The sequence below is a fragment of the Scyliorhinus torazame genome, chromosome 28 (assembly GCF_047496885.1).
Source record: "Scyliorhinus torazame isolate Kashiwa2021f chromosome 28, sScyTor2.1, whole genome shotgun sequence".
Taxonomy (NCBI): domain Eukaryota; kingdom Metazoa; phylum Chordata; class Chondrichthyes; order Carcharhiniformes; family Scyliorhinidae; genus Scyliorhinus; species Scyliorhinus torazame.
In genome coordinates, this window is record NC_092734.1 from 26,114,575 (window position 1) to 26,139,998 (window position 25,424).

The window sequence follows — 25,424 nt, forward strand, 5'->3', positions numbered from 1 at the left end:
CTTATTATTATACAAAATCTATCTTATACTCTCTTCTTCACAGTAAATACACAGTCCATGTAAACCAATCGGCAAAATGTGGTCAGGCACCCCACTTTCTGAAACCAAGTGACAGATGCCACCTGAACAACTTCTCATTAATTCCTCCCTTCCCTGACACCCCCAACGCTTGTCACACTATGAGCCAACTGATCTCACTGGAACTCTGTCATCCATACAAGGGTTCCTCCTCGCCCCTCTCGAAGGCCGGGCAGCACGGTAGAACAAGTGGCTAGCACAGTGGTTTCACAGTGCCAGGGTCCCAGGTTCGATTCCCCGCTGGCACACTGTCTGTGCGGAGTCTGCATGCTCTCCCCGTGTCTGCGTGGGTTTCCTCCGGGTGCTCCGGTTTCCTCCCACAGTTTGGGCGTATACTCATTGGAGTTTAGAAGAATGAGAAGGGATCTGATCGAGGTATATAAAATACTAAGAGGGATCGATAAGGTAAACGTAGACCAAATGTTCCCCCTTGTGGGGCAATCTGGAACGAGAGGTCACAGATATAGGTTGAGTGGCTTTAGATTTAAAATAATAATAATAACCGTTTATTGTTACAAGTATGAAGTTACTGTGAAAAGCCCCTAGTCGCCACATTCCGGCGCCTGTTCGGGTAAGCTGGTATGGGAATTGAACTGCTGGCCTTATTCTGCATCACAAACTAGCTGTCTAGCCCACTGAGCTAAACCAGCTAACTGAGATAAGGAGGAACTACTTCTCGCAGAGTTTGGTGAATGTGTGGAACTCTCTGCCCCATAGTGTGGTGGAGTCTGAATCATTAAATGGTTTCAAAAAGGAGATAGATATATTTCTGATTTTTAAAAAAAACAGATTAAAAGGATATGGGGAACAGACAGAGCAGTAGATTTGAGACCAGGAAGGGATTGAATGGGAGAGCAGTCTCGATGGGCTGAATTAGCTACTTCTGCTCCTAACCCTTAACATACAAGTTACCAGAAATGTAAATTAAGCTTACTTAAAGCTATACCTTAATTATAATAACTCTAAATTACTTAAAACTATATCTATTTCCAAACAATAATCAGAAACCCCGCCGTTACTCACTTTTAAATATGTCCTTGCCACGCTCTCACGAAAGTGCTCTTTCAGCCATGGCTCTCATTGTGTCAGTAGAGACTCGTTTCAGATTTGCTTCCATTTTCCATTTCTTCCATTTTCTTCCATTAGCAGCTCTAAACCTCTGTCATTTGTCCTGCTATTTTCTCCCACTCTCACTTCACTAGGCCCCCATCTCGTTTTAGGACTGTTTTATTCCTTTGTTTTCTTTTTAAAGTGCTTACAGATTATTAGTGTCACTGTGCCTGTGGCCTCCACCTGCCACCTTCTCTCATTACTTTCAACAGTTTGATAAAGATCTCTCCCATTTTATTCTCAAAGCACCCGTAGCTACTGACAGGCTTGCCTCCTGTTTTTACATATTCTGTTTTAAATGCAGGTTCCATAATTTTTCTTGACTCATTTTTATTTATAAATTGAATTCGCAGCATCAACCATAACTGGTTGACTGACACATTGAGAAGACTGCCGCTTTTCCCTGATGCCCATCTGATACAAACCAGAGATGGAAAGGTGACAGAAACCCAATCCCACTTTTCCACGTACAAACGTAACTTACTATGAGGGGAAATCAAACTCCCTGCAGTTACGAGCCACCACGACCTGCAACTAAACATGGTTTAGCCTTTTGTAACAAGTCTGTGGTAACTTAAAGTATTCTCTTTGATTGGAACAGCCTACCCTGGCTGAGAGAGATTAGCTGGAGGCCAGTTAAATTGAGACAACTAGTGTTTAGATATACATTACCATGGGTAAGAGTAACCAGAATGGCCAGGTCCTAGACAGGAAAACAGGCTCGGGTCAAGTTCGGTAGAACCATAACAAATCTCTACATCCGTCATTCATCAGTTTATCTATTTTATCTAATCAGGTCTAAAAAATATGGGCGGCACTGCTGCCTCACAGCTCCAGGGATCCAGGTTCAATTCTGGCCTTGGGTGACTGTGTGGAGTGTGCACCTTCTCCCCATGACTACATGGGTTTCCTCCGGGTGCTCCAGCTTCCTTCCACAGTCTAAAGAAGTGCAGGTGGATTGATCATGATAAATTGCCCCTTAGCATCCAAAAGGTTAAGTGGGGTTACGGGGTAGGGTGGAGGCGTGGGCTTAAAAATAGGGTGCCCTTTCCGAGGGCAGTGCAGACTCGGTGGGCTGAAAGGCCTCCTGCACAGTCAGGATTCTAATAAACCTTTCCATGAAATTTCTGAAGCCTTCTAATTTGATTCAGCAACTTATCTTGAGGTGCCAGCTCTTGGTATCCCTTAATAAATTTGCAAAGCAGTCGTTCCACAGGTTGGGTGATTTGAGATTGCCGATCTTGGCCTTTCACACTGTTTTTCTTCTAACTCTTTGCATTCTATAAGTCCGAATGCAGCTCTCCTTGTGCTGTTTGTGCTGGGCGCCGATTTAGAAAGTTAGTCTGCACGGTTGCCACTGTGCTCAATTGCTTCTTCTTATTTTTATTAGTGGTGCCCCAAATGAGTTTGAATATGCCAGGAGCTGTGTGTTTCTCCACTGTAGCATTTCCTTTTCTGCTTACCTTTGCCTATTGCCTGTCAATCCCTCTCTGCCTTACTGTCAGTTTTCTCATCCTGTATTTATCTCTGCGATCATTGTGTCCCCAAGTTACTGCCATGTCTCTCCTGTGCCATTTCTCATCCATTATAATTGATTTCTGTACTATTGAATTTTCCTAAGTTTTGATCATGGTGTATTACCTCGTTAAAACAATTAAAAAGTGTATAATTTCTGGTTATCGGAAAATGCAAATAAGAGTTCCTCCACAATCCTGACAGTGTCTCCCTCGCACAGTAATTTTTAATAAAAAGAAGGAAGTAAAGCAGGATGATGGAGGTAGGTTCATTCCAGTGCAATCCAGCTGTTTGACTTCCCTCACAGCCAGCAAAGCACAATGTCGGTGAAGTTAAAATAAGCATGCTTTTGGTAGGAGTGCAACTTACCGCTCCAATCGTGAGAAATCATTTCAGGTCACCAGCCACAGCAAGGAGCAACAGAACCTGCTCCAGGCAAATCATCCAGATTTTGGGATGGCAAGGGATGGAACACTTTGTTGAGCGCTGTCTGTAAATTGTTGTTGGAGCCTTTGCAAGATTATAGAAGCCCAACCTGTTGCATTGCTGTGGTTTCATAGAATCCCTATACTGCAGAAGGAGTCCATTCGGCCCATCGAGTCAGAACCAACCCTCTGAAAGAGCACCCTAACCGAGGCCCACTCCCCCCGCCATAGCCCCGTAAACCCATAACCCCATCTAACCTACACATCATTGGGCTATGGGAAGAAACCGGAGCATCCGGAGTAAAGCCCACGCAGACATGGGGGGAATGTGCAAAGTCCGCACAGACAGCCGGAATCGAACCCGGGTCCCTGGCTTCTGTGAGGCAGCAGTGCTAACCGCTATGCCGCTCTGTCTTAAATGCTGGCATGTGTCGTGTTTTGCCTTTCATCATTTCCTGTTTGTAGCTGTTTAGAACATTTCCTGGCGCAATACTCAGAGGTAAATCCGAAGTCATTGAGTAAATATTTCAGACTTGTTAAAATAGTGCCGCTGATCTTTTGTGTTGCCTATTTATGAGGCATTAAGTTTAGAATCGATCACCTTGAATGCCAGGGCATTGCGAGCTTTCAAATGAGGTCTGCAGCGTGCAATGGAAGTGTCTTGTAAACCTCAGTTGAAACTGTGTAGAACTACTCAATAGTGATCCATTTTTTGATAGCGGACGCAGTTCTCGTTGCGTAAAGGTTATGAAAGGATCGAGTTGACACTGATCTGGATGTGAGTCTCTTGTTAGATAGAAAAAAGAAAAATTTGTATTTGTGTAATTCCGCTCATGACCTCAGGATGTCCCAAAGCCCCTTAGGAACAGTCAAGTGCATCGGAACTGTAATCACTGTTGGAGGAATCTGGCAGCCAATTTATACACAGCAATCTCCCACGGACAACAATGTGATAATTGTCAAATCATTTGTTTGTAATGTTGGTTCAAGGATCAATATTGGTCAGTGCAACAAAGCTGTTCGTAGAATGCTGGAGGAGCCATGGTTAGCTGGTTTCCCCCAGTCTCGTGAGAATGGAGGCTGGTATGGATGCTTTTGCTTGGTATGTGACCTTGTCGGCAGCGACTGACATGCCATGAACTGAAAGTGACATTGATATACTGTTAAATTCTGCATTATTAACCTAACCTAACTGGTCACCACATAGAAAATGGAAAAGGAAGCGACTCCTGGAAAAGGAAGAACGGCGGGCCAATGGCGATGGAGCTTTATCTGATGACAGCGATGCAGAGTTTGATGAGGGGTTCAAGGTGCCAGGCTTCTTCTGGAGAAAGCTATTCAAGTATGTCAAGATATAAAAGGGATGTCTCTCGCATATAATAAAGCAAGTTGCCGGGGGAGGTGGGGGCTGGTGGTGCATCTTTCCAGAACTAGAAATGATTCCTCACGTGGTGTGTTTTTTTTTCTACCTCTGAGAAGCAGGTGTATAAATAACTAGTGCCACGAGGCTCAGCTCTCAGTTAACACGGGAATATAGTACTCCTCCTAGGTACCAGTCCTTAAGAGAGCTTTGGTGATCATGGATTTTCGATTGGTCCATGATTATGATTGACAAAGTGCTTTGCCGTTGCCTTCTGCAGTGTGAAGAAAACATAGAAAGCATCCTATCTGGCTGCATCACAGCCTGGTATGGCAGCTGCTCGGCCCAAGACCGTAGAAACTACAGAGTCCTGAACACAGCCCAGTCAATCACACAAACCCACCTCACATCCATTCACTCCGTCTTCACCTCCCGCTGCCTTGGGAAAGGGGCAGCATAATCAAAGACCCCTCCCACCCGGTTTATTCACTCTTCCAATTTCTTCCATCGGGCAGGAGATACACAAGTCTGAGAACACGCATTAACAGACTCAAAAACAGCTTCTTCCCCGCTGTTAGTCACTCCTAAATGACTGATCTGATCTCTTCACACATCTTCCCTACTGAGTAGTACTACATTCCTGTATGCTTCACCCGATGCCAGTGATTATGTATTTACATTGTGTATTTTATGTTTGCCCTATTATGTATTTTCTTTTCATGTATGGAATGAAACATCTGGGCCGCACGCAGAACAATACTTTTCACTGTACCTCGGTACACGTGGCAATAAACAAATCCAGACTGGCCAGGAAACTCTTCCCCCTTACTGCCTGACGTCGGGCATATTGGAAGGATTTACAAGCCGATAATCATCCTGGTTGGCCACGTTATCAAAATACATTCCGTGGCCATCGAGTCCTGGAATAGGACTTGAACCTGGAGCTTCTGGCCCAGAGATGGGGAACGCTACCCACTGTGGAAAGACTTCTTTGGAAACATATTAGCTGCTGCAAAACCAACAAATGGTTAGAACATGGCGGATACATGTTTGCATTGTGGACGTTATCGGCTGAATTCTATTTGAATTAATTAGTTTGAAGATTCATTCGCTACTTACTGGCTTTTGCCAAGTGCCGAGAAATACTGATGCATAATTTCAGTTTCAGGTTGGACAGTTTTCAATGCTATCACTTTGTGTCATTGTGGGAAAGAGGAGTGCACACTTCTTTATTTTCCTTGTCCTTTTTATTGACCACTAAAACAATTAATAACCATTTCTAAGTGGAATGGATCACGCAGCCTTTAGCAATTTGGTTGAAAAATTCAGTGCTGGCTTTTAAAATCTATTAAGCAAGGTAGAGTTTGAAGGAATAAGTATTCATAGAACATTATGGGATTCATTGTTTACTTTGAGATATTGACAAAAGACAAACTATTAAATCGATAATATGCATAACAAAAAGTGCTCTATAATGTGTTTTGTCAAATTAATTGTACTTAAACATTGCTTTGTCTCACAGAACCAAAATTGCAGTATGATTTAAATATCGCTACGATAGCTGAAACATATTTGTTGCTTCTGGTTTTTAACCGTTGTACAATCTCTAATTCAATTCATGATTCATTTATGAATGCTTTCCATTACGATTTGTTAAAAGACAAATCTCACTTTGCTGCTCCCAGGTATCAGCAGACAGGTGTGAGGTGGCTGTGGGAATTGCACTGTCAACAGGCCGGGGGAATTTTGGGGGACGAAATGGGACTGGGCAAGACCATCGAGATAATTGCCTTCTTGGCAGGCCTGAGCTACAGCAAGATAAGGACACGAGGCTCAAATTACAGGCAAGTGCCCCTCTGCAGACTGTCAGTCTGTGTAGCTCAATTAATATTTCATCAGTTGTATTGCTGTTGTAGGAGGGACTCGTGAATTTTTAATGACATTTCAATTACAATATTCCTTTAATTCTTTTAGTAGGCCCATCAAAGGGAATTTTTACGAGATGTAGGAGCTGAAGGGCAAGAGAAATTAAACATGTAACACATTTAATGAAAGGCAAAACATTTAAACTTCACTTTACAGAAGAGAATCATGTGATACCATCGGTCGATAAGTTGCGTAAGGTTACCCTTCACAGTCGGGATTTGTTTGCAAACTCACTGACGCCGCAATATCGATAGTTTGTGTAAACAGAATTTTAAATCGCCTGTATAAATTGTTAGCTTAGTTTATTAAATCTTGCATTAAAATCTCCTTTGGCAGCACGCAATATCCCCAGCTTTTACACAGTAATGAATATCTTTGGATGCTGTCAGTCAATGCTTAAAAAAGGCTGCATTATGCAAATGTACTTTACTGCCCCCGCAGACTTGCACCTCATTGTTTTTCTTCTGCAAGCTGTTGGTTTTGCGTAGCTGTGCCCTGGAGAACTCCATGGTGTTCGCTGAGCAGCGACCTTTGCCTGCCTCAGAGTCTAATGATATTTACAGTTGCATGAGACCATCAAACAAACAAAACCTGCGTCACTTGATTTTTGATTGAAAAGTTGTCTTGTTGAACCCTTGAGATACGAACTTAAAAGTTGGTGACGTGCTTTTGTTTTTCCCTTTTCAAATTTTAAGGTACGAGGGTTTGGGACCTGTGGTTATTGTTTGCCCAGCAACGGTGATGCATCAGTGGGTGAAAGAATTCCACACGTGGTGGCCCCCGTTCAGAGTGGCGGTCCTGCATGAGACAGGGTCCTTCACCAGCAGGAAGGTTGGTAGTTTGGGAGGCTGGGATCACCGTGGCGCTTCTTTCCAGACAATAAAATGATCCGAGATGTTCATGAATGCAGAAAAGTCATTGCCCAATTATGATAAGAATGTTAACTGTAGCCGTTTAGCACAAAGCGAAGGACACTGATTAATATTGATGCAACGCATCAACGCATCCCGTACCAGCCTCCCCGAACAGGCGCCGGAATGTGGTGACTAGGGGCTTTTCACAGTAACTTCATTTGAAGCTTACTTGTGACAATAAGCGATTTTCATTTCATTTCATAGTCTTATCCTAGCCCGACACACTGATGTTAGGCGGGTTATTAATGTGTCTACAAAAGCGAGGTACGACAGATGTTGGAAATCCGATAAAACGGAAAATGCTGGAAACGCTCAGCAGGTCAGGCTGCATTGGAGAAAAGAGGAACCGAGTTAATATTTCGGGCTGATGACTGTTTGTCAAAAGTCTGTGAGTTCTGCACCTCCGACGTGTAGTCCTACGCTCGTTATTCAAGGTCATTTTTCTTCCACGCCATCCATCTCTAGCGTTCTTGTGAAAGCCTGCGACAGACCTTCCCGCAGAAAAACGGCTTGGTCATTTGAGGCTTGCGTCATATCTTCGTCCCCTAAGACCTGGAATTGGCTCGGTCACTATTTTCCAATTCCTTTTTAATACTTCTATATTCCGATGATGGCTCGCTCAATATGTCTTCTGAACCACATCGATCAGATTACTGCCTGGTGTTCATTCCCAGCTGTACATTATGTTACATTTATAAGTCGTGTTTGACTCGGCGGAAAAGTCAACAAAACCTTTGCTGCAGGAAGACTGAGCGAACATTTTGTTTCTTTTGAATTGTTTCTATTTAGCTTTGGTGTTAACAAAGGCTTAAGTATAGAAGCCAGCTAAAATGCAGTGCACACGTACGATTCAACCAGCTGATCATCGCATAAGCTTGGCTGAAACATTACAAGTTCCATAAGCAATGGTTCTTGGAAAACAGTTGCTTCTTCCGTGAAATGTTCACTAGTTTTCTGATCTAATTGTGCCCATGTACATGTGTACCTATGGATCAGCTATCATCTGCCAATACGATTGATTTTAATGATAAATAACTAGAACAAGGTAATGCAGGGAGTAGTCCGCTTCTCATGCCTTTTTAAGTAATCCTGAATATAAAACTCTTTTTACATTTTCCATTGCAATGGAAAAGACTCGTCTCCGGCTTTAGAGGGTTCACTAGCATGGAAAAAGAAACAAAAGGATTGCTTTATTTGTTACGTGCATTTATTCAGAGGTTTGACAAAGACCAGTTTCCTTTTCACTTTGACATGGAGCTTCCTTGCTTGTATCTTTTTTTTTTCCCCTTGTCAGCACAAGACGTTGTTTATTTAAAATTTTGCTTGAAGGAATTTTAAATTAATTACAGGTTCAGCAATTCATGACTGTGAATCTCCTATGCTCTGTTTGCTGTGAATGGCCTTCATGTGCCTGCATTTAAGTCCTGTTTTGTTGGTACCTGACAGTGTGATTTATGGCTGTTGTTTTCTAACAGTCCACTATTTGCCCTGTAGGAGGGATTGGTCTCCAGAGCATCAATAACAACAGCAGCACTTTCACAAAATGTCTTTTAATGATAGCAGAACTGTGTTCATCGAGTTAGGCTAATTGCAGACGTCCCTTATTAATTGCAAAAACTGGGAGAGGTTACATATTTTACAAGCACTTAATTTGAAATCGCGAGAGATGAGTTGAGTATTACATCTGCTGATGGAGGTCTTGGTACACTTTATAATGATTTTTGTGATCACTCTGTGCATACAAAACAGTGAGAATTCCGTGCATGTATCTCTCCTTGCAATCGCAACATAATGTATTTTGATCTTGCAGGAGAGGCTCATTCGAGAGATTGCAGCATGTGATGGCATTCTGATCACCTCTTACTCCTACGTCCGAATAATGCAGGAGTCCATTGCGCAATACAACTGGCATTATGTAATTTTAGACGAAGGGCACAAAATCCGAAACCCAAATGCTGCAGTTACTGTTGCGTGCAAACAGGTACCGGAGTAAATATCTTTCTATTTGTCCCTTGGGTACGGGGGGGGGGTTCAGCACAGCTGAGACCAGATTTGCTGCAGATCCCTAAGTGATGGCGTTTATAACCAAACTTCTCGCCAGGCCACTTCAGATGCTCTTTAAGAGTCCGCCGGGTCATGTTGGTCGGCCAAACCAGGTGGACTTTGGCCGCTACTTCAACAGAGACGCCAAGAGGGTTCTTGAATTTCAGCCCGCCGGGTGGCAAAATGTTGTGTGTTTAAAAGTGTATGCCATCTACTGGCCAGCTGCCGAATGAGCATGAAATAAACATGGGGCTAGATTGCTGCCTAACTTGGCTGCTTGAGGGGGAACTAAAAGCTTCATTCAATTTTAAACCAACAACAACCTTGGTTTGAATCGTGCTTTTAATGCAGGAGGCGTCTCGCTGTGTTTTGCAAGGCATGGAAAGTAAAGAAATAAATAGGAGGCAGGTTGCTGAGCGGTGGTGAGAGTTTTATTAGTGTATGTCTGAAAGCTTCATCAAGAACTAGATTTTAAAGGACATTTTTAAATGCAGCGTGAGAGCAGATGTGGTTTAGGGAGGAGGTTCCAGAGAGTGCACCGAGATAGCGCCTTTGGGTGAAGGGTGGAGCAGACATACAAAGATGGCATTCATGGGACTGAAAGCTGCAGCAGGGTGCTTATATGTAAAGCTGGAAGAGATCGGGCAATGAGCTTGGGTTGAAAGGACACAGATTTTAAATTTAACGCATTGGGGGAATGGGGCACAATTCAGAAGTGGCTTGATAGAGTTACTGAAATGTTGCAAAACAAATTCCTTCACTGCACTATCGATCCATTTCATTTTATAATTAACTCTCATCATTTAATCAAGTCATTTTTGCTGGCTGCACTTATCCCAACTGAGGACCAAGCAATATTTTCGATTTAAAACCAAGTCAAAACAATTTTCACAAATGGAGACCTTTACACGTGGCACTCCTTTTTTGGTTTTCAAATCTTTCATTAAAAGGTTCATTCATCTATTTTGCACAGTTGAGTTTTACTATTAATTTTGTGAGTTTGTACGCAATTAAAGAATCACTTTGGGACCTACTGCAATTTTTTAACTTCTGAAATGTTTTTCCCACTTTCCAGAATCACATGGTGCACAAAGTAACATCTAAAGATTTATATGAATATGTAGTAAAATCCAATGTTTAGCTCTTGGTAATTGATTTTTACATTTCTACTGACTCATTGACATTTCAAGTAGATGATTATCATGTAACAGTTGATAGTAGTTATGAACTATTTGTGTACTCAAGCAAAATAGTACTTGCTTTAAGGAGCCTGCACTACTTGGGTCCTGTTCCAGGGAGCTTTTAGCTTTAAATCACTGCTGCTAATATCCAGTAATCGCAGGGAGAGGGTTTGAAGGAATCAGCCACTGGTCACAAACCAAACTTTATTTCAGAAACAAAAACAGGAAATGCGAGAAATGCTCAGCAGGTCAGGCAGCGTGTGGAGAAGGAGAAACAAGAGTTTAAAGTTTCTGGTTGATAATACTTCACAACTGGTTTTGTCAGAATTCCAGCATCCGCAATATTTTGTTTTCATTAATTTCAGAAACATTTATTGCCTTTCTAGCCGGTAGTCCCTTGACTCTTCCTGCGTGCTAATTACCTACATAAAGAAACATTTACAAAGAGACAAATTAAACTGATAGGAAAGAAAATTAATTCACACGAAAGGTAATCACAATTTTTCACAATAGTTTGATATTTAAAAGGTGGTGAGATCCACTCTGAATCATTGTTTGCAAATGGATAAATCTTATTACATACCATTATGTGAACCATCTCAGATATTTCCTTCTTAAATGTATCTTTGTGAACTTAATTTTGGCACAGCTTTATTGAATCATAAATGCTTTTAATGTAGATAAATATTTAAAGAGATTTATTTAATGTAAGTTTTAGAATGATCTTGCACTTAAGCAAGCAGTGTGCATTAACAGCACTAAGAGTAGCAAAAATTAAAATGTACCTTCATGGTATCTATACCACAGTGTTAGCAATTTTATTATTTGATGGAGGGTTTTAAGCAGCATAGCAAACCAATAACAACAGGTTTATTTTGAAAGAAAATCACCTGTAATTCCATTGTTGGATTGGCATTCATCTTTAGGGACTAGCTTTGAGTGTATGATTATGAAGATAAAGAATCGGAGTAAGAATAAACGATACAGCCCCTGGAACAAGCACTCTGTCTTTCGATGAGACCATGGCTGAATTTCTCCCATCAACTTCACTTCCCCACCATTTCCCCCATATCCCTTAGTTCCCAAGAATCTAACTATTTCAGTCTTGAATATGCTCAGCGATTGGACATCCACAACTCTCCAGGATCGAGAGAGTTCCAGAATTCCAAATCAGCTCTCGCCCAATTGGGTACAGAGATGCTGCTCAATTGAGACCAGAACAAAAACGTATTGCTTTGATTTCAGTATAAAATCTGTCCCATTTGATACCCTTGCCTACTAAATCACTGTACTTCCAGCATTCAGGGATAGTGGGGAGGGGAGGCAGGTGTGTTTGTGTGTATTTTCCTTTGTTTAGATGAGGTTATTAGGGATACTCATTCCAGTCTGTGCAGCAAATCTGGTCAAATCTAAAAATGTAGTGTAGTGCAGGAAACTGAGTATTGCTGAAACAATATGTTTCGTCGAACATTTTTGTCTTGCATTCGTCCGGAAAATCGCAAGAAAGTTTGGAATAAAATACATTTAAAACGAAAGGAAAATCGCAAGAATACCAATATCAGTATACTGTACGCTGATTGGCTGGCAAGTGGACTCTGATTGGTAGAGGCATTGCCATTGAGAATGTGGTGTCTCAGTTAACTGCCTAGCATTGTTTGAGAATTAAAACCAGGCAGCTTGACTCTGAATAGTCAAGGATTACTCTGAGGAATGAACCAACGAATGGCTATCGGCTATTTTGTTTAGCTGAAATAGGTGCAATGTTCTTTCTGTCTGCAAAAAACAGGTCCTGTGTATTAATATATGTAGCTTCCAGTACATGAAAATGTGCCACAGAGTGAGCCCAACTAATGATTTTAAATTGCTTATCAGCAAATTTTTAGCACGCTGAGGATTGTTTAGGAAATGTTGTCCAATCGAGGAATCACATCTAATATTCAACACTGTTTTGTGTTTTGCAAGCACGGGCTGGTTGGGTACGGTTTGAACTTTGCCCATTGCAAACATGGAAGGGACATGCTGTTTGATACTATCCGTCAGTGTTTGGGACATACGGGAGACGTACCTGGCATCACCCTGACACTGAAATTCAGATGCCTCGTTGCTCTTTTGTGTGATAGGCAGAATGCCTTTTGATTTAACAGCAGCAACCTGTTAGTGGCAAATACCACTCCTGTTGCTACTGTACAGTAGCAGCATGAAACAGTTATCTTCACCTGTTGCTCAAAGTTTTGAGATGCCATGCGAGTTAGACTGGGACTTTTTAGGGCTGTCAGCGACGGCCTTAGGCCCGGTCATGGGTTTACGCAATTATATATGGCGAAGTTATCTGATCAGGGTAGTCATCCTGCAGGACGTCTTTGATGCAACCCTATTTCAGCATCAAGCTTGCATGGTGAACAAATGGCTTGGGTCCTATTTATAAGGTTGCTGACGAGGCCAATCTTACAGTGTGTCGAACTGTAAGAATCTCAATGAATAACTTGGCCAGTGAAGGTAGACTTCCTGTAGACCGTGGTTGATTTCTGGCAGATTTCTCAACAAGTATATCAAGGATGACTGCTCCATTTCAAAGGTGAATTGAGCACAGGATGGAGCCCATTAAGACATGCAAGGAAATTATTGCATGCTGCTACAGGTTTAAATATGGCAAATGTATCATCCACATATCGAAAACATGCAAAGTGTAAGAGATTAGATGTAGTAAAGTATCTAAGTCTGCCAAAATTTACGCTGACTATTAATTTAAGATTATCAGTCGGGCTTACAGTGTGGCGCACTGGATGCTACATATTAACACACAGGGAGACAGAACGACCATGTACACACATTGCACCTGTTTCAGCTAAACAAAATAAGTGATAGCCATTCACTGGTTCATACCTCAGGGTAATGCCTCCATCAATCAGAATCAAGCTACCCAGTTAAATTTCCAAACAATGCTTGGCAGCAGACTGTCCGTCATGATTTGCTGGTGCATTCTCCATGGCAAGCCTCGACCAGAGTGAATTTGCCAACCAATCGGCACTCTCTTCTCATCCAGTATGTTTCCCCTGACATCGGTATTCTTGCGATTGTCCTGATGTGGGCAAGATAAAAGGTTTCAACAAAATGTCCTTTTTCAGCAATAGTTCTGGGCTACCAAACTTCGAATATTTTGAAAATTTTGAAAAACGTATGTTGGGATTAGTTAACAATAGTACTTTACAAGACTTGAGGACATTTTGCAGAAACGCCGTGATTTTATATATTTTATTTTTGATCCTCTTTGCAGTTCCGCACTCCACACCGCATTATCCTGTCTGGCTCACCGATGCAGAATAACCTAAAGGAGCTGTGGTCCTTATTTGACTTTGTTTTTCCAGGAAAGCTGGGAACGTTGCAAGTCTTTATGGAACAGTTTTCTGTCCCTATCACAATGGGAGGCTATCAAAACGCCTCACCTGTTCAGGTATGAGACAGGGAAAACCATGCTTTCTGTACAAAATAATGAATCAAGTGAACAGGACGAGTTCAGTGATGTTGCAACCTCTTTTGCTTTAGAGCAGTGGTTAGCACTGTTGCTTCACAGCTCCAGGGTCGCAGGTTCGATTCCCAGCTTAGGCCACTGTCTGTGCGGAGTCTGCGCGTTCTCCCCGTGTCTACGTGGGTTTCCTCCGGGTGCTCCGGTTTCCTCCCACAAGTCCCGAAAGACTGCTATTAGGTGAATTGGACATTCTGAATTCTCCCTCTGTGTACCCGAACAGGCGCCAGAATGTGGCAACTGGGGGATTTTCACAGTAACTTCATTGCAGGGTTAATGTAGGCCTACTTGTGACAATAATAAAGATTATTATTATTTCCATCATTCACACTTTTTAATTTTTACAATATTAATGGAAAGAGGAAGGTCATAGAATTGGACAAATACCCACAAAAGAGAAAGTTGAGCCTTGAAAAAGAAACGGGAAAAGATAGAAACAAAGGTTAAAAATACCGCTATCGAATTGGAAATAAGAGGAGAGATGGCAAGAATGGGAAATAGATTTCCTTTACTACCCCATAGCAATGTGGTGGTTCATGGCCCCTAAAGAGTCTTCTTTCTGAAATACTGACTGTACATGTTTCCTTTCCATTGCAGAACATGTTTAAATGCTGTTCAGAATCTGCAGCTTTTTCTTTTAATCGCGGCAGTATTTTAATTAATTTACCTCCACTGATGTTGTATTTTTTTTTGGTGTCGTGTTATTATATTAGATTTTGTTTGAGTAACGGAAGTCTTGTTCATGTTGAAGCGCCTGTGTTAATTGAGTAGGTGTTTCAGTCGTGTATTTTAATTTCTGCCCTTTTCGTACAACTGATCCGTTACTTTGCCATATGTTCTCTAAACTAAAAGCAGCCTTCAGCTTGTGTGATGATCTTTCCTCTTCCTTAAGCCTGCTTATGTCGTGGCGAGAAGGCACTAATCGTTTTGTATTGTGTGGCATGGTGCTGGCCTCCTGCAGAGTTCTTTTTGATCTTGAGACCACTCAGATTAGTGGTAAATGGCATTTGGGCTGATATAGGATTAGACACAAAGATAACGCACCGTGATGAAAGGGCCATTTCCCTCAGGGTAAGACTTGCACAGCTAATAAAACTTCCATTTCGTGTCCTCCTGAGAGCTCTGAACTGTATTGTTGAGTCTAAGCCATTACACATAGAACCAAACATTAGTATAACGGAGCACTGGTATCATTAAGAATTGAACATAAAAGCCACATTTGTCACCAGAAGAATCAGTACTGCTGGAAGATTATTATAGTTAATAGTAACTTTGCAGTATTAATTACCTGACCTGCATTATTTTTCGATTTAATTTGGCTAAATAAACATAGAAAAGACCGGATTGATGCGAGATTTGTTACTGTTACTGTGCCCAATAAAATGTCTTCGTAATGTGTCTTAATGAATTTACTTGTATGTCATTTCTAAGGACTCAGTTAAGTGGCGGGTTAGCGTTCCTCAAAGCACATTTTTGCTTTTAACTATCCCTTTGTCAATGTGTCCCCGCTGGTTTATTATTATTGCGACCTACATGTGTACCCTCCTAAAAGTTGTTCTAAAATGTTCTCAGGTGCAAACTGCCTACAAGTGTGCTTGCGTTTTACGGGACACCATAAATCCGTATCTGCTGCGACGAATAAAAGCAGACGTAAAAATGAATCTGGCGTTGCCGGACAAGAATGAACAGGTGAGTAAAACACGAGGGGGGGGGTGCGGTTTAATGGCTGAAAGCAAATTTCCTTCCGTACAATCCCTGCTTCAGTTACCCAAGTGTTGTCATATTGTCGCATAACAAGGCCACGTTACATTCCTACCCCACGGCATTGCCCTACCCCATTGCCTGGAAAAGGAAATCTCCTGCTCTTAGCAGGGGGTGCCGACCAATTATTGTGCCAGTTATTGCATTGGTTCAGATTATTTGACAACACCGCACAGAGAATGCACCTGGGATCTTGCTGATATGCTCAGGCTCTCTGCCCACAATTTATGTATGCAATTACCCACTGAGTTATTGAGATTTCAGAATTAATAAGTTGATTATTTTTTGCATCACTTTTGGGGAGAGCGGGGTATAGTATTAATTGCTGCACCATCTTAATTTTAAAGTGAACAGCTAATCCAATTTGAAGGAGCTTGCTGTTGAGATCGGAGCAAGAGTCCCAGATGATGGCTGGTTTGCTTAAAGAACAGCTGAACAAAATATTTGGGAGGAATGACCTCCAGAGCTTCATTGGGTCCTTCTCTCCCTGAGCTTGGTGTGACAGTAGCTACATTAAATATTTAAATGCCATCATAAAGCACAGCAGGGGAAATGAATGCAAAATAACAAAAGATTTCAGTCCTACTACAAAAAATAAGAGCACTCCACATCTGCGAGCACAGATGCTGACTGTGCTTTTAAAATTGTGCTCTGTGAATTTTTAATTACCTGGATAAGTTATAGTTGAATTAAAGAGGAAGTGCATTGTTTTTAATTTTATCCCAATAACTTTAATGACCCTTTTTTGTAATTGCAAATTATTCTTTAATTAGGAGCCTATCGTGTCATTCAGTATCAAACACACCGCACATGCAAATAACAAATGGTAAGATTAGTGTGGTCTTAATTTTTTTTTAATGTGATTTTTAAGAATTGGTAGTATTATATCTCAGCAAAGTTGTTTGTTACAAAGAGCAACTAGTGATTAGCATAAAAGCAGAAGCTAAAGACCGAACTAATCACAAAGTGGAGTGATCATCAATAATGCACAACACTTCATTCAGTAATGCTGTTGCATTATATTGTGGATGTAACATTCATCATCACTTCATAAAAAGATATAAATACCTCCCTAAAGTGCGTCGTGCATTCCTGTTCGGCCGATAATTCCGGGACCTAGACTAGCAATCCAGGGATCGCAAGTTCAAATCCCACCCAAGAAATTTCAGAATATAAATTCAAATCTTCGAAATAATTTCAAAAAGCTGGTTTGAGTAAAAAGTGTGGGGTTGTGGTTAAAAACCCAGCAGGCACATTTATTGTCCTTCAGGCAACTTGATCGACCCTTAATTCATCTCTTAAGCGGCCTAGCAGGCCACTCAGTCGTATCACCACCTTCTCTGGGCAACGAGGGACAGGCAATAAATGGTGGCCTCGTCAGGGATGCTCATTTCCCAAGAATAAAATAAAGTAGTTGTGGGGAAGGGGCGGGAAGAGAGTTGAGAATATTATCAGCTACAACAGGAATTTTGCCTTGTGGTTGTTGATGCCCTTTGAAACCATCAACAGAATGCATTATATTGAGAATCCCCAAACCTTGCTGCAGAATGTTTAACATCGGATGACAGTGCAGCACGTTCTCTCTTTAGCTCCTCTTCTACAGAGACAGAGGAAGGCTCCACCTTTTTAAGTCAATTTTGACATCAAGTCAGCCTGAGCCCTGAGAGAGCTTGGGGCAGAGCTGGAACATTAATATTTCAAAGAATGAATGGGAGGACATCTGCTCTGCTTCACATTGTGAACTGCAGTTTGCTAAAGTTGAAACTCCACCAGATTTGCTCTGTGGGTAAAAGTCTGTGATCCCACAAGACTGGTGGCAGGTGTGTGGAAAATATAAACTGAGTAAAGAAGCCTCACACGTCTTAGCATTGGAGGGTAATTCACCAGGCCATTACAAAGCATTGCTCTTAGTTATTTTGCAGTGGATCGGCAGAATTTTCAGGTCTACAGGTTAATATCCTTTTGATATCCATGGATTGGCTTTTAGATCTCGCTTGCAACATGCACTGATTCTTGTGTGCTGCCTTGGGCTATCTTAATCATGGAGGGTGGTTGTACACCACAGTTGAGCCAAGAACATTTCCTTGGCGTTTGGATCCCACTCCTTCCCATTCTTGCCTTTTCCCCATCAGTTCGAACCTTTCACAGGGACTATTGTACCTGTGTGGTTAATGTATTCTGGATTTATGGGAGGATTGGTGACCCAGTGGAAATGTAGGAGATTTCAGGAATTTTCTCCATGCATTGTTCTTGGGTTTTCCTTCTGCTATCTGGTTAGTTCTTCATCGAAAAGGATACTTAGGATAGGGCGCCACGGTGGCACACTGGTTAACACTGCTGCCTCACAGCACCAGGGCGGGGGTGTGGACCTGGGTAGGGTGCCTTTTCAGTGAGTTGGTGCAGACTTGATGGACAAAATGGCCTCCTGCAAAGAAAGAACAAAGAACAGTACAGCACAGGAACAGGCCCTTCGGCCCTCCAAGCTTGTGCTGATCCTGATGCCTGTCTAAACTAAAACCTTCTGAACTTCCAGGATCCGTATCCCTCTATTTCCATCCTATTTGTGTATTTGTCAAGATGCCTCTTAAACGCCGCTATCGTATCTGCTTCCATCACCTCCCCGGCAGTGCATTCCAGGCACTACCAACCTCTGTGTGGAAAAAACCTGCCTCGCACATCTCCTCTAAACTTTCCCCCTCGCACTTTAAACCTATGTCCCTTAGTAATTGACTTTTCCACCCTGGAAAAAGCATCTGACTATTCACTCTGTCCATGTCACTCATAATTTTGTAAACCTCTTTCAGGTGGCCTTTCAACCTCCTTTGTTGCAGTGAAAACAATCTGAGTTTTTCCAACCTCTCCTCATAGCTAATACCCTCCAGGCCAGGCAACATCCTCTTCTGTACCCTTTCCAAAGCATCCACATCGTTATAATAATTTTTATTATTGTCACAAGTAGGCTTACATTAACACTGCAATGAAGTTACTGCGAATATCCCCTAGTCGCCACATTCCGGCGCCTGTTCGGGTACACTGAGGGAGATTTCAGAATGTCCAATTCACCTAACAAGCATGTCTTTCGGGACTTGTGGGAGGAAGCTGGAGCACCCGGAGGAAACCTACACAGACACGGGGAGAACGTGCAGACTCCACACAGACAGTGACCGAAGCCAGGAATCGAACCCGGGTCTCTTGCGCTGTGAAGCAACAGTGCTAACCACTGTGCTACCCCGCCGCCTGGTAGTGTGGTGACCAAAATTGTATGTAATATCCCAAATGTGGCCTAACTAAGGTTCTGTACACTGCAGCATGACTTGCTGATTTTTATACTCAATTGCCCAACTGGTGAAGGCAAGCATGCCGTATGCCTTCTTGACTACTTTATCTACGTGAGTTGTCACTTTCAGTGATCTGTGGACCTGTACGTCCAAATCTCTCTGTCAATATTCTTAAGGTTTCTGCCACTTACTGTATAATTCCCACCTGTATTAGACCTTCCAAAATGCATTACCCCACATTTGTCCAGATTAAACTCCATCTGCCAATTCTCCGCCCAAGTCTCCAACTGTATCATAGATTACATAGATTACATAGAACATACAGTGCAGAAGGAGGCCATTCGGCCCATCGAGTCTGCACCGACCCACATTAATCCCTCACTTCCACCCTATCCCCGCAACCCAATAACCCCTCCCAACCCTTATGGACACTACGGGCAATTTTTTTTTAGCATGGCCAATCCACCTAACCTGCACGTCTTTGGACTGTGGGAGGAAACCGGAGCACCCGGAGGAAACCCACGCAGACACGGGGAGAACGTGCAGACTCCGCACAGACAGTGACCCAGCGGGGAATCGAACCTGGGACCCTGGCGCTGTGAAGCCACAGTGCTATCCACTTGTGCTACCGTGCTGCCCAGGTTTCTGCTGTGTTCTCTGACAATCCTCTTCACTATCCGTATGCGCTGTAGGAATTGTAAGGTTCAAAACATTCACATGTCTGTGATTTGGAATTAGGATTACAGCTACCACCCCTAAATTGGAATCATGTCTCTATTGCCTGCCATTCACAATTTAACGTTCGCATTTTATTCATGCCGAACCCAAAAAATTTAAAAATAAAGGTATGACAATTTTTTTAAAAACCATTGCTGGTACGCTGTCTGCTTCTTATGCTTGAGGGGTGGATGAGACCACAAAGCAAAAAGAGAAACATCTAGGAAACATTAGGGTGGCACAGCGGTTAGCACTGCTGCCTCACCGCCAGGGACACTGGTTCAATTCCAGCTTCAGGTGACTGTGTGGAGTTTGCACGTTCTCCCCATGTCTACATGTGTTTCCTCCCACAGTCCAAAGATGTGCAGGTTAGGTGGATTGGGGTTGCAGGGATGGGTCGGGGGAATGGGTGTCGGTCGGTTGCTCTTTCGGAGGGTAGGTGTAGACTCAATGTGCCGGGATTCTACAGATTTACTGCAAACCTCAACCAAAATCCACATCTTGTGTTATGTTGGTGACATACTGATCTGAATTAGTTGAGTTGGTTGAACAGAGTCAAAGCGGCATTCCGATTGCTGAATGTGACCTGGATGGTTTAGCATTAAGCTGTCTGATCAGCAGGGTTTTTCGGGTTAATTTGAAAGGCGCCAGTCATATGGATTATTTTTGTTGAGCATACAGGAGCTTTGGGTGTTGCACTTGAATCTGTGTTTGTGTTGCTTGTCCTCTGACTGATCTTGAGTCTGTCAATTTACTGCAATTGTTAATATTCTGTACAATTTTGAACTGAGCAGCATATTTCCTGCCTGCTCTTTATTTATTGAATTAAGAAACCAAAGTAACCCTTTAGTCACGGAGCCTTTTGTACGAAAACCCCAAGTTGCCGGATTTTCCTCATGCAAAGAAAACTGACTCTGAAACTTTTATTGTAGGTCCTGTTTTGTCGCTTAACAGAAGAACAACGTGAAGTCTACCAAACCTTCATAGATTCCAAGGAAGTCTATCAAATTCTCAACAGAGAAATGCAGGTCTGGCACTGCTGCTTTCTACATTCAATAAGGAAGCTTGCTCCGACTTCAGGGCGGGGAAGGGGTTAGGAATAGTGAGCTCCCCCTTTTGTCTACTGCAGAAACAATGACAGGCTCTTCTTTAACTTTGATATGAATCCGTGAGTGCTTACAGAGGATACCAAATGGAGCTTCAAGTGTTTGATAAATAATTAAGGAACTCCATTCAGTGGTGTGACGTAGAAGATGCTTATTATCAGTACTGGACACATGTGCCGTCCAAACACACCACACGCACAATCCAATGTTGTGTACCGAGGCCTCCTGCACACAAGTTATTATGTCGTGCGTAGTAGACATGTTAATATTTGGATAGCGTTTGGAACACAGTCAAGACATTGATTAGACTCTCTTCTGCTTTTTTTTTCCTCCCTTCATTTCCCCCACACACCTAAATATAGGTGTTCTCTGGCCTGATAGCTCTCCGAAAGATCTGCAATCACCCCGACCTCTTTTCTGGTGGCCCCAAGATCCTGAAGGGGGTACCCGAGGAGCAGCTGACTGAAGAAGAGCACTTTGGGTATTGGAAGCGGTCTGGGAAGATGATCGTCGTCGATGCCTTGCTGAAACTCTGGCACAAACAAGGACACCGCGTGCTGCTTTTCTCTCAATCCCGACAGGTTAGCACGTTCAACAGATACGCCAAGATTTTTTCACAATTGTACAAAGTGGAACAAACTCGATTATTAACTCCTCGTCACAGCCAAACACAAACAAAGATTTCAGGCGTTTGTTACACTTGTTGTTTTGGTTCTATTTTAACTCTCTACGGTTTCCCACTACTTCTGATTGAAGTTAATCCTTTCTCCCCCCCACTTTTTGGTTCTGGGTTGTTCAAACTGTACCTTTTTATACATTCTTCAAAATAACACATATTCACATTATATATGTCAGGATTTAAATATTTTAAATAGTAGCCAAAGACCTAGCACACATCGCAGTGTAAGAATTTGACAGATTGCCAGGTAATGTTGCTTAAAATGTGTTTTGCCACCTTTTCAGCTGTGATTTTTAACAGATCAATATTCAGATTCTTGTCCTTTCATTTGGGTTTAGAACAAAGGCAGGTTTGAAACTAAAGACCATCTTGTTGAATATTTACATTTCTGTGTCCCTACAATGCACTGTTGGATCTGTACCCCTGTTACAAATAATAGATTTGTTAGGTGGATTGGCCATGCTAAATTGCCCTTGGTGTCCAAAAAGGTTAAGTGGGGTTACTGGGTTAAGGGGATAGGGTGGAGGTGTGGGCTTGGATAGGGTGCTCTTTCCAAGGGCCGGTGCAGACTCGATGGGCCGAATGGCCTCCTTGTATTCTGCTCTACAATATAGATGGCAAACTTAGAGCAGATACTGTATGAAAAGTGTATGCGATGTTAATTTCTAATTGGTTTTCAGGAGATAGCTATATATTATTGCATTAAGATCTACCTCCACAAACCAGATAAACGTGCATTTTTCTCCCCATTATTTACTAGATGTTGGACATCTTGGAGGTGTTTGTACGAAATCTCGGTTATACTTATTTTAAAATGGACGGAACAACTACCGTTGGTTCCAGACAGACGCTTATTTCTCGGTTCAATGAGGTAATAATGTATTTTAAAAAGACTGTTCATCCTCTTCTGTGCTGCATCAATGAATTTTTTTTTTGTTAGTACATGCCAAGCCTGCCTGCCTTTCTGATGAAGAAATATGCCATTTGTTTGAAAGGGCAAACAATTTTTTTAAATACAAAAATCTGTTCTTGCATTGTAGAATTCCTCCATATTTGTCTTCCTCCTTACCACTAGAGTTGGCGGTTTGGGAATTAACTTGACGGGAGCAAACCGAGTTATTATCTACGACCCTGACTGGAACCCGAGCACTGACATACAGGTGGGACCCTTTTCACTTTGTGTCAATGCAAACAGCATTGAATCATTGCACTGCTTTCATCTCTCGTCTGTACCCCGCATAATGCCACATCAAGAAATGCACGTGCACTTAGAGCAGTTATTTAGCAATTATGTATATTCGTAAATGCAAACTGCGTGCGTTACATTGAGGGCGACTAAAATCTGCAATCTGTACATTTTATTACCTCATATACCCTGGTGGCAATGCTGCTTTAAGCTGTTCTGGTCAGGACAGAGAATGTGATAGATTTCATGCCTGAGAAAGAACTGTACATATTGAAATAATCTGCATTGCTTTGAAATGCCTGACCCAATGCTGACACTAAACAGCTCACTTTGCACCGTTGTTAAGGGTATTCCGAAATAAAGTGTTGCCCACAATTGCGGCTGATTCACATGTGGTTGGGAGTATGCAGTATAGTTGTTCAGCTGTCAGCAATTAGAGCGAGTATAAAGCTTGTAGAAAACTTAATTAAAAACTGCTGGAATTCTAGCAATATGACTGCTTTGTGCAGGTGGGGCTGTAACAAATTTTTACTAAACTATAATGTGACTAAACCTTTGCCCTACTTGTAGAATGTTTCCCTGCAATAAAGGCTCATCGTTTCAGCAATAAAAAAATGTATGACTTGGAACTGTAGCAGTTTAAAGAAATGAATTGTGCTTGCACTTTCCACGTTTGACATTTGATTCTGAAGTGCTGTGCTCAGCGGCGGTGAAACTGGTGGATTATAATCACTAAATGCTCATTCTTTTAGGCCAGGGAGCGTGCCTGGAGGATAGGACAAACAAAACAAGTTACTGTTTACAGGTTGCTGACAGCCGGATCGATTGAAGAAAAAATCTACCACAGGTCTGCCCAAAACTGGGAATGGCTTTGTGACTTGTCCTGTCTTATTAAACTTTGTAAACTGTCAGTTGCTTTTTGCCGACATTGTACATTAGCCCAGGATCCACTTTTGTTTTATTGTCAATGCTTTAGCAAGCAGGAACATTTTAATTTCACACTGGGTGACCACTAAGATGTTGACTCTCAATTCCCCCGCCACTCCGAGTACTCTTAAGTTAAAAGTACAATTGTATTTTTCTGCATTTGTCCATGTAGAGATGTGAAAGTGAAACACAGATAGAGAAACACGAATACAAGTGACATGAGATAATGCTGGAAATGTTCAGCAAATAAATCGGTTCCAAAAGAGAAGAGCGGTCTAATGTTTCAGCAGGGATCCCTACAATAAATTAAGAGATGCTACAGCCTGGGGATTGAACCTCTTCACCTTTAAGAAACCCTCTATTGGGTTACCGGAATACCTGAGTCCAGCTTCAGAAGAACAGCCCTGATTAAGACAGTGTTAGTGTCTCATATCTAACATCGGCCATGCTTCCAAAGCATTTCTGAGCGACGTTAACAATTGTAACTGAATTAGGAGTGGTTTTGAACTCTAGGTCCATGTTCACTAGTGACTAAATTAAGTCTGGTTTAACACTTCTAATTGATCACCATTAATAACAACAGGAAGTAGAAATATTACTTTGCTAGTCTCGGCTTGAATTAAACCCACGCCCCAGAGATAGGAGGGCAATGTCTTTACCCACTGTTCCTTCATTAATAAGAAGTCTTGCAACACCAGGTTAAAGTCCAGTAAGTTTGTTTCGAATCACTAGCTTTCGGAGCGCAACTCCTTCATCAGGTGAGCTGCGCTCCGAAAGCTAGTGATTCAAAACAAACCTGTTGGACTTTAACCTGGTGTAAGACTTCTTACTGTGCCCACCCCAGTCCAACGCCTGGCATCTCCACATCATTCCTTCACTAAAGTTTTGATTGGGGATCCCATTTGAAACATTAACCTGCCTTTCTCTCTCAGGTGCCAGCTGTGCATGCCCAGTATTTCAGGTTTCCTGCAACCAACCTTCATTATTTGAATGAAATCAATTAGAAATGGACCGTGGAGTAAGATCTGCTGATGGTGCTATTCCAGTCATTTGTTTTTGAATAGTCCACTATTAACAAGTTTGTCCTATTTACATGACGCTTCTTAGTAGGGGTGCGAGCTCTCTCACTGCACAATGACATAAATGAACCCTGCTGGAGCACCCTCCCCCCAAACACACACAATTTGAAGCATTATGTTTACACAGGAGACCATCTTTTTTTAAATTTAGAATATCCAATTCATTTTATCCAATTAAGGGCCAATTTAGCGTGGCCAATCCACCTACCCTGCACATCTTTGGGTTGTGGGGGCGAAACCCACACAAACTGGGAGAATGTGCAAACTCCACACGGGCAGTGACTCAGGGCCGGGAACGAGCTCGGGTCCTCGGCGCCCTGAGGCAGTGGTGCTAACCACTGCGGCACCATGCTGCCCATGGGAGACCATATTAAATTGATGGTGGACGACATCTTTCTGTGAGCACCATGGGAAAATTGAGGCTTCCTGCGTGTAACTGTTTAGTAATATTCTACACATTTAACCATTTTTGTCTAATAATATATTAACATTGGGAGATGAAACGGTTTTGAAATGTAATAAATTTACAATTGGGTAAGGTTCATGGGTTGTGGAAAGGTTATGTGATTACATTTAAAATGCATGTTTTGGAACTATACGGTTCCGAAGGTAACTA

The 25,424-nt window shown here is 42.2% G+C and overlaps 1 protein-coding gene across 3 annotated transcripts in view; it reads left to right on the forward strand.

The window, feature by feature from the left end:
• Window positions 1-25,424, forward strand: part of ercc6 (excision repair cross-complementation group 6) — a 54,424-nt gene that overhangs the window by 19,993 nt on the left and 9,007 nt on the right. For 2 of the 3 annotated variants that reach the window (XM_072491717.1, XM_072491716.1), the window contains exons 6-16: window positions 4,336-4,470; window positions 6,174-6,332; window positions 7,110-7,245; window positions 9,139-9,309; window positions 13,827-14,003; window positions 15,648-15,764; window positions 20,764-20,859; window positions 21,300-21,518; window positions 22,377-22,487; window positions 22,657-22,776; window positions 23,555-23,649. In XM_072491717.1, coding sequence (XP_072347818.1) covers window positions 4,336-4,470; window positions 6,174-6,332; window positions 7,110-7,245; window positions 9,139-9,309; window positions 13,827-14,003; window positions 15,648-15,764; window positions 20,764-20,859; window positions 21,300-21,518; window positions 22,377-22,487; window positions 22,657-22,776; window positions 23,555-23,649 — 1,536 coding nt within the window. The remainder of the gene's footprint in view (window positions 1-4,335; window positions 4,471-6,173; window positions 6,333-7,109; window positions 7,246-9,138; window positions 9,310-13,826; window positions 14,004-15,647; window positions 15,765-20,763; window positions 20,860-21,299; window positions 21,519-22,376; window positions 22,488-22,656; window positions 22,777-23,554; window positions 23,650-25,424) is intronic. The other variant, XM_072491718.1, reaches the window with a different exon arrangement.